This window comes from Oryctolagus cuniculus, chromosome 17 (genome assembly GCF_964237555.1).
Source record: "Oryctolagus cuniculus chromosome 17, mOryCun1.1, whole genome shotgun sequence".
Taxonomy (NCBI): domain Eukaryota; kingdom Metazoa; phylum Chordata; class Mammalia; order Lagomorpha; family Leporidae; genus Oryctolagus; species Oryctolagus cuniculus.
In genome coordinates, this window is record NC_091448.1 from 33677222 (window position 1) to 33690451 (window position 13230).

General features: G+C 58.9%; 1 protein-coding gene across 1 annotated transcript; it reads right to left on the bottom strand.

Moving 5' to 3' along the window:
- Window positions 1-1259: 1259 nt before the first annotated feature.
- On the bottom strand, window positions 1260-10018 carry MPO (myeloperoxidase). The gene is made up of 13 exons (XM_017349087.3): window positions 9846-10018; window positions 9602-9695; window positions 8538-8713; window positions 8224-8347; window positions 8018-8147; window positions 7734-7940; window positions 6735-7053; window positions 5405-5565; window positions 4168-4423; window positions 3558-3728; window positions 2777-3014; window positions 2044-2258; window positions 1260-1347 (listed from the first exon to the last, which is right to left on the bottom strand). Exons 1-12 carry the CDS (start codon window positions 9919-9921, stop codon window positions 2051-2053), a joined length of 2160 nt encoding a protein of 719 aa, XP_017204576.3. The 5' UTR covers window positions 9922-10018; the 3' UTR covers window positions 1260-1347; window positions 2044-2050.
- Window positions 10019-13230: the final 3212 nt, after the last annotated feature.

Genomic DNA, 13230 nt, shown 5'->3' on the forward strand with positions numbered 1-13230 from the left:
TCTCCCACGTGGGCAGCACAAGCACTCGGGCCCTCTTTCACTGCCTGACTGTTTCCATCAGCAGGGAGCTGAACTAGAAGTGGAGCAGCCAGGACTCGAACCAGCACTCTGATACGGGATGTTGGTATTGCAGGTGGTGGCTTAACCCGCTGTGCCACAACACCAGCCCTCACTTTTTTTTTTTTTTTTTGACAGGCAGAGTGGACAGTGAGAGAGAGAGACAGAGAGAAAGGTCTTCCTTTGTCATTGGTTCACCCTCCAATGGCACCAATCAGCACCGCGCTGATCCGATGGCAGGAGCCAGGTACTTTTCCTGGTCTCCCATGGGGTGCAGGGCCCAAGCACTTGGGCCATCCTCCACTGCACTCCCGGGCCACAGCAGAGAGCTGGCCTGGAAGAGGGGCAACCGGGACAGAATCCGGCGCCCCGACCGGGACTAGAACCCGGTGTGCTGGCGCCGCAAGGCGGAGGATTAGCCTAGTGAGCCGCGACGCCGGCCCACATGTTCTTTTTAATTGAAGAACGTTTTTGTGCAAGGTGAGGGTAGAGCCAAGCAAGGCTGTGAGGCAAGGCTGGGGAAGGGAGCCCTGCCTGGCGTGGTGGGATGGGAGTGGGAGTGGGAGTGGGAGTGGGAGTGGGAGTGGGAGTGGGAGTGGGAGTGGGAGGGCCTTAGCCGTGCAGCCGGAAGAGCCCAGGAGCAGAAGCCCACTCCCCGACCATGAAATGGGTAGGAGGAGGATTTCTCTTGCGCTCACCACACTGAGGGCCCAGCTTGACCTGGAGGCCCCAGGAGCAGGTCAGACCCCAGCATCCTTCACGCCTTCCCTCCCCCAGCTGTAGCCACCATGTGTGGGAAGAAAAGAGGGAAGAAGGAAGAGGCCCACAAGTCAGATTCTATGTCAAGCTCCAGGCAGGACTGCTAGGGCAATGCGCCGCCCTCTTCTCTCACCTCTCAGCCCTGGTCTGATTCTGGGCCCAGCCATCCCCTGCCTCTGCCCTGGAGACCTGGCCATGAGAAACCAGGAGTGAGAAGGAATCTGGACCATTGAATCACTGTGCCAGGCTGCAAGGATGCAAATGCAGAGGTTCCTGCCATCTGGGGACAGAGACCTAGGGGTCCCCACCATCTAGGGAGCATCTGTTTGCCCATCAAACCTCTGCTACTCCTCCTCCCCTGTCTCCTACCCCCCCCCACAGGACAGGGTTTTGTCCCCTCTCCTGCTGAGGTGCCAGCCCTTTGCAGACAGGGACAGAACTGAGAGCCGATGGGCGGTGCTTTATTATCGTAAGCATTAGGTACAAATGGTACAGAAGGACCATGGGCCCCAGGTGCCCTCCAGGTAGACCCTGTGAATAAGCAGGACAGCAGGGTAAGCAAGGGCAACGGGAGCAGTGGGCTAAGCCTGGCTGGCCCTGGCCCCTGGTTCCACCCCACAGCCCCACTGCAAGGGGTTCACTCTGGGAGTCGCTGGTCATTCTGCTCCCCAGGACACAGCCCAGGATGAGTGCCTGGAGGCTGCCAGCGAGACCCCGCTGGCTGCCACGGAGACCCCCCTTGCCTCCGTGTGTTTCCAGGCCTTGCCCAGTGTCCGGCACACAGTAGGTGCTCAATGGCTACAAATGGAGCCATAACCGTTATTATTTGCAGAGGTTCAGAGACCTTCAGGCTTAGCAAGGTAGAGCAAGGTGGGCGTGATTGAAACCCAGGCAGTCCAGCTCCTGGGCTGTGCTCCTCCCCAGTCTGCTTTGCTGCCTTCTGTATACTCAAGGCTCCTGTACACAGCAAGCACACACTCATGAATGGCACACATGCACAGCACATAAAACACTGCCTGTGTTCACGGGCCACATGGGCATGAACTGCCCATTTACGCACAGTGTGCACACACATGCATACACACACACACCCCCAGGAATGAACGAGCACTCATCGCTCTATGTCACAGGTGGCCCCTAGAACAGGGCAGGCTCATCTGGGGAGGGGGATCTCTGTGCTCCAGAGCGGCCAGCCCAGGTACCCCCCTCACTGCGGCACCCCCTTACCCGGTCTCTAGGCCCTCTCCCTCCAGGAAGCCAGGTCCAAAACAGGCAGAGAGCTGCAGTTGACAAAGTCCCGGGGGAAGGAGTTGGACATGAAGATGTTGTTCTTGGACACGGTGGTGATGCCTGTGTTGTCGCAGATGATGCGGGGCAAGGAGACCTTGGCCAAGGCCCGCTGCTGCTGCGTGCTGAACACGCCCCTGTTCTGCCACCAAAACCTGTGCGGGGAGCACCGCAGACATTGCACCTGAGCACCTCATGGCTGGGAGGTGCCAGCCAGCTCCAGCTCCGCCTGGGATGTCAGAGGGACACGGCAGACTCTGCCCTGGCCACAGAGGAGCTGCAGGCACACGGGCAGCCCAGGGCTCTTCACGCCCCTTGGCCTGAAGACACAGAGGTGGAGGCATGAGGACCTCGATGAATGAGCTAGGGTGGGACTTCAATAGCGACTGACAGCTCTCTCTGTGGGTACACAGTGAACCCTGAGAACACGTAGCAAGGCGGCATGCCTTCTGCCTTCCTGCACAACCAGGGCACCTCCTGCTACACCCCCAACAGGTTCAGGGCACATGACCTGGAGACCCTTTAGAACACACAGAAAAATCCCTGACTCCTTCCAGGCCTTCTTGAGATGGGAAGACAGGCCACAGCCAACCCCCCCCCCCACACACACACACACACTACACTGTGCACACACACATCACAGCAGGCCCGGCTGCCTCTGCCACCTCCTCACCGATCACCATCCCGAAGCTTCCTGAACTGGGTGCCGATGATGCAGGCGAGGAGCGGGCCCACGCGGCCTCCGGGTTGCAGGGGCTCGGTCACGCCCCCTATCCAGATATCGATGTTGTTGGGCGTGCCATACTGCGCCATCAGCTTTCTCGCCAGGTCCAGGTTCTTCAGCACCGTGCCCAGCTCACCCACTGTGCTGGGCTGTGGGAGCCCACAGAAGCGCCTCCAGGCGTTGTACCCTGTGTGGGCAAGGGGAGGTAACTTGGGGTAGGTCCAGGTTGGGAGCTCACTGGGGGTGGCAGATAAGATCCTCGTGCATGCCATCAACCCAGAAAACCCACTTTCCTGGCTACCAAGGCCATGGACAGAGGGAGCCCTGAACCCCCAGAGCTGGGAGCTGACCCAGCTCCCATTGCAGACTTGGCAGGAGCCCCTGGCGAGGTTCCGAATTTCTCCAAGCCTCAGTCAGCTCATCAGTAGGGTGGAGGTGATAATAATCTCTTCCTCCTCAGAGCTCATGTACAACAAAGCAAAGTGAGGTGATGATGATGATGGAGACAGAGTTTCAGGCTGTAGCTATGCTGTCACGCTGATGATGCAAGTTTGGGGATTTCAGCATGCAAAGGAGGCCAAGAGGAGCTAGCAATGGAGTACATGGCCCCAGGGAATGGTAGGGGCCTGGCAAAGGGCTGGGGCTGAGGGTGGCAGAGGGAGTTGTGGGCGGTAGGAGGCACTGAAGAGGGCAGGGAGTTAGGGGTTACCTAGCAGGTGGCAGCTCTCACCTGGAAGGCCATGGTCCCTGCTCCGCTGCATATTCAGAGCAGGCAGGTCCAGCCCGATCCTCATGACCTGCTTAAACAACCGCTCCCGGATCTCGTCCACCGCGATTTGATTCTGGCGATTGAGCTTGGCAGGGGTGGCCATGAGGCCCCGGAGGATGGGGTCAATGCCGCCTGGGGCAGAAGGAGCAAGGGGAGGGGCAGGGTCCAGCTCAGGACCAGAGCTCAGGTTAGAGGCAGGACAACTCCAGGTGGGGCCAGGGAGACTGGAGAAGAGGGCTGGACACACACAACACCGGGCGCCAAGGTGGCACCACACAATTGCAGGGGCCCAGGTCTCCGACGACCGACTGCCACTCAGACGTGCAAGGCTTCCTGGCCTCCTGGGTCACGGAGAGCCACCACTCAGGGAGGTTCCAGCTCTCCCTGAGAGCCATTTCCACCCCCACTCCTTATTATCAGATCCAGAGACAGAGGCAGGGGGAACTGCAAGTGAAAAGTCAGCGTCTACCCCAAAGATGGAAAGAAAAGTTTTTCCCATCTCCATCTGCTGGCAGCCATGCCCACCCGCCCTCAGCTGCCAGCCCGCATCTCCTGGCCTAAATCTGCTCACCTTCCAGCACTACCCTCCAAGTGGCAAAAAACACTGTGCTGAGTGGGACACGGGAGTTGGGCCCCGTGGGCCGGTACTTGTGGTCCAGGCGGAATGTGAAGGGCTGGATGAGGGTGTGGCCATAGCGGAAGGCGTTCGTGAACACGTTGGCGATGCGTGGGTCCACAGAGTCATTGTAGCCTCGGTACCTGGGCAGGTACTTCCTCATGGCTCTTGGCCCCAGCACTAGGGGCAGGTAGTCCCTGTAAGTGATGATCTGGAGAAAAGTCATGTGCAATGGCCTGACCTGACCTTGGGGGTCCCCCCCGCCGACGTCCATCTACGGTCACCTCCCGCAGTTCCAGATCTAAACCTAACAGAGCAGCACTGATGGGCATGCGCAGAGCCCCACTGCTTACTGGCTGTGTGTCCTCCGGCCAGTTATTAACCACTGAGCCCCAGCTCCCCAAATGTACATTGGGATAATTGTATTGCCCTCCACCTTAGGGGAGCAAATGACAAAGCACTTTGTTGGTGATGGCAGCCCCTCCCTTGCCCTTGGATGACTGGCATTTCATTCCTCCTATGAGAGCAGGGGAATGGGAGTTGTTGAAACTCTTCACAGTGCCCAGCAAGGCCTATGGGGGCGCTCAGCACAGGTTTGTGGAAGGAGGGGAGGCAGGAAGAACACAGGGCTACCCCCTGTGCAAAGGGAGGCTGTGGGACAGTCTCACTCTAGAGCCCACTTGAATTCTCTCTGAGGCTGAAAGGAATCTCACTTGAGTTCTCCGTGTGAGTCAAAAACTCACCCTCAGCACCTGCAGTTCTGTCCCCCTGCAGAGTCTCCAAATGCATGTGTGTGTGTGTGTGTGTGTGTGTGTGCGCACACGCGCACCTTGGGGAGCACTTGAGGACACTGGAGCATCAGAGCACTGCTCCTGGGATACATGAGGTTGGGGGTTGGGTGGGTGATGACAGCGCCAAAGGGAAGAGGGGATAGGGAGGAGGAGCCAAGAGTGACAAGGAGAGAGAGAAGGGGCAAGCATTTCCTGAGCCGCTGCTATGTGGTGGAAGACGCTGACGGAGCTGCCTCTGTCGGGTGCGTTGTGTCTGCCGGGTGTTTTTGTACACGTCCTCACAGCACCACGATGAAGAGGCCAGAGCTCGGGAGGTAAGTGGTTTGCCCCAGGTCAGAGCGCCAGGACGCTGCAGAGGCAGTGGGATCCCGAGTCAGCTGGGTGCTGGGGACGTGGCCTACCTGCACCATGGCCCCCACGATCTTCCGGGCTTCCTGGTAGAGCTTCTCTCCACTCCAGCGGGGGTTCAGGCGCTTGAGCTGGGTGGCCAACCGGTTATGCTCCCGCACAAAGAGGGTGTGCATGGACGTGAGCTCAGGCATCTCGCTGGCGCGGGTGTCCCCTGAGGGAAACAGGAGTCCCTGTCACTTCTGAGACCTCCAGCCCAGAAAACATTTGCTCCACTGAAACTCCCTGGCCAGCCAAGGCCTGGAATATCTCCTCCGCGCTCCCGCTCTGCTCCCATCTTCCCACACGGGGCTCCATCTGCACTCCTCTGAGAAGCCGCCCTCAAACACGCACAACCCAGGAGGGGCAGGTGTCTGGTGCAGTGGTTAGGATGCTGCTCGGGACACCCACATCCTATATCAGGGGCCTGGTTTGAGTCCTGGCTCCTCTGCTTCCAATCCAGCTTCCTGCTAATATTCATTCTGGGAGGTAGCAGATGACAGCTCAACTACTTGGGTTCCTTCTAGTCTCCTGGCTTTGGCCTGGCCCAGCTTTGGCTGTTGTGGGGTTGTGGGGCATTTGGGGAAATGATCAGCAGATGGAAGATCTCTCGCTCTCTCTCTTTCCCTTCAAATAAAGTGAAAATAACTTCAGTTTCCTTTTGGTAGAAAAGAAAGAAAACACACAGGAAGACTTCCGCCCGCTGCCCCAGCCGTGTCGCCCAAGCTGCTAGCTGTCTGCGTTTGGAATCCCAGCCTCTCTTGGTTTGGGTGACACGTGGACAGGAGGGCCTCCTGGCATGGTGGAGCAGTGTCATCCACGGACTGTCCCAGATGACGACAGTGTTCTATGGCTGCGCTGCCCAGCAGGGCCACTGATCACCAGCATGTGGCTAGCGCAGCTGGGAAACAGAGTTATTATTCAAAGAAGTAAAACGAAAATAGCTCCATGGGGTTATCGGCTACCACGCGGGACATGTGGCTACTGCATCATGCCATGTTGTGATTCTGGAGGGTGAGGGGGCCACATTCCCCTTTGTCCTGTCAGCTCCCTGTCCCAGGGCGACTGAACTCTCCTCTCTTCCAGAGACCAGAGGAGAAAGAGACAGAGAGACAGATGGAGAGGCTCCGCAGCCAACCCTGGGTCTCTCTTAGGTTGGGGGAGGGGCTTATCTTGTTTCCTTTCTGGCTCCAACCAACTTGTCACCAAGGCAACTGATTAACATCAGGAAGCAGGTGAGGACCTTCTCTGTAAACACAAACCTTCAGATGCTCACAAACAGGGCCCCTGTGGCTCCAGCAGGGGTCACGTCCTGGTCCCTCACACCACCCCCGGAGAACTGACCTGCCAGGAAGCAGGGGATGCGCACGGAGCGGTTGGTGAGGAGGCAGGGGTCGTCGTGCAGGGTGTCGAAGGGCAGCAGGGCCCGGCCGTTGTCGCGGAAGCGCTGGTTGACAGCCAGCAGCCCCAGCTGGTTGGTCTGGTTGCGCAGCTTGGCGGCCAGCGGATCCTCGCTGCCGTACACCATGCTGGCGTCCACGAAGGAGGTGAGCGCATTGATTTGGTTGCGGATGGTGATGTTGCTTCCGGTGCAGGCCGGACAGGAGCGGAAGAAGGGGATGCAGTCGCGTTGGTTCTTGATGCGGGGGTCATTGGGCGGGATCTGCAGCACAGGAGAGAGGCTGGGCTCCCACACAGAGGGTCCCTGGAGAGGAGAGGCCGCCCCACCCCCTCAAACTGCACAGAGGCCTCTGGGGCCTGGGCGCCAGGAGCAAAGCACCCCCGCTGATAACCGGAACACCCAGGTGGGAAGGGTTGCGGGCGCTGCCAGCCCTCCACCCCTCCCCACGAACTCTAATGCTACCAGTCTCCCTCTCTCTTCTGGGTCCTCCCTCTCCTCCTTTCTACACACTCTCCATCTCTCTCTCTCCTCTCTCCCCACCCCTGCCCTTCCCCCTGTCTCTGCCTCTACCTTGACCCTTACCTGTCTATTCTCCTGTCCCTTTCCCTCTCTCTCCTCTTCCTTCTTCTTGAGCCTGGATCTCAACCACCACCCACTCAGCCCTGCTCCCACCCCCAAGCCAGACCCTCCCACTCCTAGTGTGGCCATGGTAGGAAGGGCTCCTCCCTGGGAAGGCACCCACGGAAGGGGCATTGGGAAGGAGCCTGGCACTCCACCACTTAAGAATCAGGCAGCTAGGGCCGAACAGACCCGGGCCAGCTCGAAGGAGGGAGGCAGGTCCCACAGGACTGGCGTTGATTCTGGACACGGAGAGGCAAGGCTGGCCACCTCCCCTGTTCCAGGCCGCATGGACTGCCGTGGGCGGGACAAGCAGTGAGCACCTTGAGGGGGAAGCAGGGCGGCTGCTGCAGGCAGCTGGTCTCGCAGTTGAGGCCAGTGATGAAGGAGACCCGCGCGGCCGGCTCGGGCGTGAAGTCCAGGTCGTGGTCGAGGAACTGGCCCCACTGCATGAACATGATGGAGCGCTCACGGTCCATCGTCAGCTGCTCGTTGGGGAAGCGCACGATCGCGTTCGAGACTGCGCGGGTCTGCGGGACACAGGGCGTCAGGGGCGCTTGGTCCCCGCGGGCCGTGCCCCCGCCGCCCGCCGCCCGCCGGCGCTCACCAGCGGCACCGCGAAGCCACCGCGTTTGACTCCGGGCGTCCAGCCGTAGGGCATCGAGAAGCCGTCCTCGTACTCGGCCGGCAGCCAGCGCACAAAGGCCCGGTTGGAGGCCCCCAGTGTGGGACTGCGTCTGCAGGGGGAGGACAGCGCGCTGGCGAGAGGTGGCGCCACGGGCCGGACCCTCGGCGGCCGCCCTGGGGTCGCACCTGTTGTTGCAGTGCCCGGTGATGGTGCGGTACTTGTCCTGCTCTGGGCACGTCACCCCCACGTCCTGGTAAGCGCAGCCGCTTGCCGTGGACAGCGTTCTCAGCTGAGCAGGTGTCAGCACGTCTGCCCGGGAAGACATGTGTGGGAGCGCCGCCCTGCTCCCTTCTGCCAGGCAACGGGAGCAGCGCTGGGCTCTGGGGCGAGGCCAGTGGGAGATGTGCTGGCTGGGGTGCTAGGGAACCTCACGGGAGATGGGCAGTTACTAGCAGGGGTCCCTAGTGGAGCAGGTGCCCGGTAGGAGGAGCCCCAGTACCAGTGACATTGAAGGGCCCTGGCAGCAGGGACCGCAGCTTCCTCTCCAGCAGCCCCAAGGCCACGTGCAGATAGTCAGCGGCCCTCACAGCTGTCCTGGTGGCTGCCACTGGCTGCTTGAAGTAGGACAGGAGGTCCATGGGGCTGGCCGAGCCTTTGCGAAGCCGCTGCTTAATGCTGCTTAGAGAAGGAAGGAGTGAGGACCACGGAAGGGGTGCGGCAATGCTCAGCTGAGCCCCAGCCAGGATGGGCACTCAGCACAAGGTTGGGCCTGGGCAGGCAGAAGCCAGGAGCCTGGAACTCCCATCAGGGTCTCCCTCGTGGGTAGCAGGGACTCAAGCACTTGAGTCATCTTCTGCTGCTTTCACAGGTGCATTAGCAGGGAGCTGGATCCGGGATGGAGTAGCCGGGACTAGAACAGGCTCTTGCATGGGACGCCAGTGCTGCAGGTGGGAGCTTAACTCCTGGGCCACAATGCCAGCCCCAAAGGAGTTTTTGTTTTGTTTTGTTTTGTCTTAATAAAAAGGAGATAAGTGGGGCCAGTGCTGTGGTGTAGGGTGTAGCGGGTAAAGCCTCCCCCCTGCAGTGCTGGCATCCCAAGTGGGCACCAGTTTGAGACCTGGCAGCTCTCTGCTATGGCCTGGGAGATCAGTGGAAGATGGCCCAAGTCCTTGAGCCCCTGCACCCACGTGGGAGACCTGGGAGAAGCTCCTGGCTTTGGATTAGCTCAGCTGCAGCTGTTGCAGACATTTGGGAAGTGAATCAATAGATGAAAGACCTCTCTTCATCTCATCTCTCTCTCTGTCTCTCTGCCTGTGTCTCTGCCTCTCACATAAATAAATCTTAAAAAGAAAAAAGAAAAAAGAAACAGAGATAAGCGCCCAGACAGAGGCAAGGTCGTGAGAGGGGTGATTTTACAGATGTTCTCACTCCCAGAGGCACAAAGATAAACAGAGCCCAGCACCTCCCCATCAGCCCCACATCTCCCCAGAAACTGCCCGCTGAGGGCTCCCCTTCTGCAAGGCCTGGCGCAAGTTTGCCCTGAGCTCAGTGCTGGGTGCCCACCTTTCCCGCCGCTCCTTGTAGGCCTTGTCCACTAGTCGCTTGGCCTCCTCCATGCAGCTCAGCACCACCGAGGTCTCCACCTCCCCCAGCACAGCTGCCCAGAGCGGGGGTCACAAGCTTAGCAATGAGCACAAAGGGCCCCGTCAGGCCCCAGTGCCAGGGAAGCCTGCCCCGAGTTCTGGGACTCAGCACCCCCACACCCACCCACCCAAGCACCACCTCTGCCTCCTTTCTGAGCCATTACCTGGAGTGGCACCATCAGAGGACCAGGGCAAGGCCGCAATGGCCAGGATCCCTGCTAGGGCCAGGAGCAGCTTCATCTGTACAACCCAGTAAGTGCCCTGAGAGTGTTCCACCAGCTCTCGCCTCCTGGGCGCCTCGTGCCCAGCTTCACACCAGCCCCACTTCTGGGGGCCCTGTCTGTGGATGAAACCAGGCCTGCTTGAGTAAGGGGTCCACAGCACCCCCACCCCTTGCCAGCTGCCATCACCCGGCCAAGACCCCACCTCTGCAGTTCACCTGACGTCGGCAGTGTCTCCCAGCTGTCTCTGGGCTTTTAAGTGCTCTAGGCTGGGGGTGGGGCTGGGCGGAGGGAGGTCTGCCGCTGGCGCCTGAGCTCTCTCCTCCCCTCCTGGGGCTGTGGTACACAGAAAGGAGCCCCTGCAACAGAGCAGAGGGGCAGGAAATGGGGCTCCAGCCATGTCCCCAGTGTTGGGACTTGGCACTCTGTTGTATGCACCCAGACCTGTGCTGTTCACAGCAAGTGCACACATCACAGCAGGTGCACACAGCTAACCCCTCTGAAAATCTGGTTAAGTGGTTCCTTTGAAAGGAACAGAACCAACAGCCTATGGGATTGTGCCTAGGGGAGAAGACGAGTGGGGGAGGGCTGCACGGGAGACCCCTGTGATGATGACCCAATCAGCCCCCAGGAGCCACCCCAACAGTCACCCAGCCCCTGCAGCCAGCCCTGGAGGGCAGCCCCGGTTCCTGGTGGGGCTAAGGAGACAGGAAATCTGTCTGGAGACCGTTGGGCTTGACAGGAAGGAAGGCCCCGGGGACTACAGGCTCAGGACTGAGGTAACTTCCTCCGTCCTCCCCCTCTGTCTTCTTGGTGCATGGTAGGAAGCCGCCTCCAGCACTTCGGCCAGCTGTCCTGGATTTCAGGAACCAGGGGAAAGCAGAGCCGCTGGTGGCTAGTGGTCAGCTGAGTGACACCGCCCAGGGCCTCTCTGGGACAAGATGAGTGCAGTCGGGAGGATCTGGGCTAAGGATTCTGGGTCAGTCTGAAGTAGAAGGGGAAACTGCTTCCTTGAGAAAGGCTGGCTAGGGGCTGCCATTTGCAGGGAGGGCAAGTTCCCATGACTGTGCCCCTCCCGGGCCTCCTCAGGCTGCACGCCTGCCACCCAGGGCTCCTGTGTCCTGTTTTGCTGTGGCCACACCTACCTTCAGCCACCTTCCTGCCACTCACTCTGATCTTCCACACTCAGACCACATCTTGGCAAGGGAACAGGGGCTGACAACATACCCGGGAGCAGAGCCCAGGATCCTGTGGGAGAAACCCTTCTCCCAGCCTTGCTCTGCCAGAGGCTTGCCATGTGTGGACCTGGTCAAGTGGCTCTTTGTGAAACAATTTCTAGAATTTTATAGGCTTTTGGAAATATTTTTTAAATCTCACAAGTAATATATCTTCATTGATGAGAAGTTAGAGAATACTAATAAGCATAAGTAAAACTAAATTGAGGGGTCAGCGCTGTGGTGTAGCGGGTAAAGCCACCACCTACAATATCGGCATCCCATATGGGCGACAGCTCAAGTCCCAGTTGCTCCACTTTCAATCCAGCTCTCTGCTATGGCCTGGGAAAGCAGCCAAAGATGGCTTAAGTACTTGGGCCCCTGCATCCACGTGGGAGACCCGGAGGAAGCTCCTGGCTCCTGGCTCCTGGCTTCGGATCGGCACAGCTCCAGCCATTGCAGCCATTTGGGGAGTGAACAAACGGATGGAAGACCTCTCTCTCTCTCTCTCTCTCTCTCTGCCTCTGCCTCTCTGTAACTCTGCATTTCAAATAAATAAATAAATAAATCTTTTTAAATAAATTGAAAATATAAGAACCTAGATTGTGGCTATTTTTTTTCTTTCAGGATTGGTCATCGTTTATCACATAAATAAGCAAGAGGAAAGACAAAAATGCTGCATATTCAGATGTGCACAGTTTTAGCGCCTTTTAACATTTGTGAAGGTTGTTCCTGGTCCTGCCCGCCACGCGTGACGGCAGCCATTCCCTGTCGCCTGCCTCAGCCTGGGTATTCGTGTCTTTTACTCTCAGGGAATTGTTGAGCCCCATGGTGGCACAGACATTTTGTATAATCCCCTGGTTGTCGAGATGAGGAGGAGGGAGCCCAGAGTTGGAAAGGACTCTGCCAAGGGCAACAGCATGGCACAGGGCAGGGCAGCCTCGGTGTGAGACCTACTAGTGCTCTGCACCCAGCTGCCTCTGCACGCTTATTTCTGATCTTCCATTCAGTCGTCTGTGCGGCAATTCTCTTCTGATGCTGGGACCAGGTAGTGTGCTGAGCACCGGACATGCCCTACTGAGCAGGCACGGGCCTTACCCTCAGCCAGTGCACATGGAGGAGCAGAAAAACAAACCCATGGCAGCCCCAGGGCCTGTGCGGGGTTCTCAGGGAGCATCAGCTGGCAGGACCAAGGGACCAGGAGGACTTCTGGAAGGAGCCGAAGCTTGAGACTGGCTTGAAGGACAAAGTGGACACAGGGATGGAAGGACATCCCGGGGCCAGAGAGCTACACCACCAAGTCCCTGACACAAATGGGCTTCATTCAGTCTCGTAATACAGGGGCAGGCGACGGGCAGAGGAGGCAGGCAGAGGCTTTCTGCCCTATTGAGAAGTTGCTTTTTTATTTTTTATTTTTTATTTTTTTTTTATTTTTTGACAGGCAGAGTGGACAGTGAGAGAGAGAGACAGAGAGAAAGGTCTTCCTTTGCCGTTGGTTCACCCTCCAATGGCCGCCGCGGCTGGCGCGCTGCGGCCGGCGCACCGCGCTGATCCGAAGGCAGGAGCCAGGAGCCAGGTGCTTTTCCTGGTCTCCCATGGGGTGCAGGGCCCAAGCACCTGGGCCATCCTCCACTGCACTCCCTGGCCACAGCAGAGGGCTGGCCTGGAAGAGGGGCAACCGGGACAGAATCCGGCACCCCGACCGGGACTAGAACCCGGTGTGCCGGCGCCGCTAGGCGGAGGATTAGCCTAGTGAGCCGCGGCGCCGGCTGAGAAGTTGCTTTTTTAAAAAAAATTTTATTTTATTTGAGCCGGTGCCTCGGCTCAATAGGCTAATCCTCCACCTAGCAGCGCCAGCACACCGGGTTCTAGTCCCGGTCGGGGCGCCGGATTCTGTCCCAGTTGCCCCTCTTCCAGGCCAGCTCTCTGCTGTGGCCCGGGAAGGCAGTGGAGGATGGCCCAAGTGCTTGGGCCCTGCACCCCATGGGAGACCAGGAGAAACACCTGGCTCCCGCCTTCAGATCAGCGTGGTGCGCCGGCCGCAGCGCGCCAGCCGTGGCGGCCATTGGAGGGTGAACCAACGGCAAAAGGAAGACCTTTCTCTCTGTCTCTCT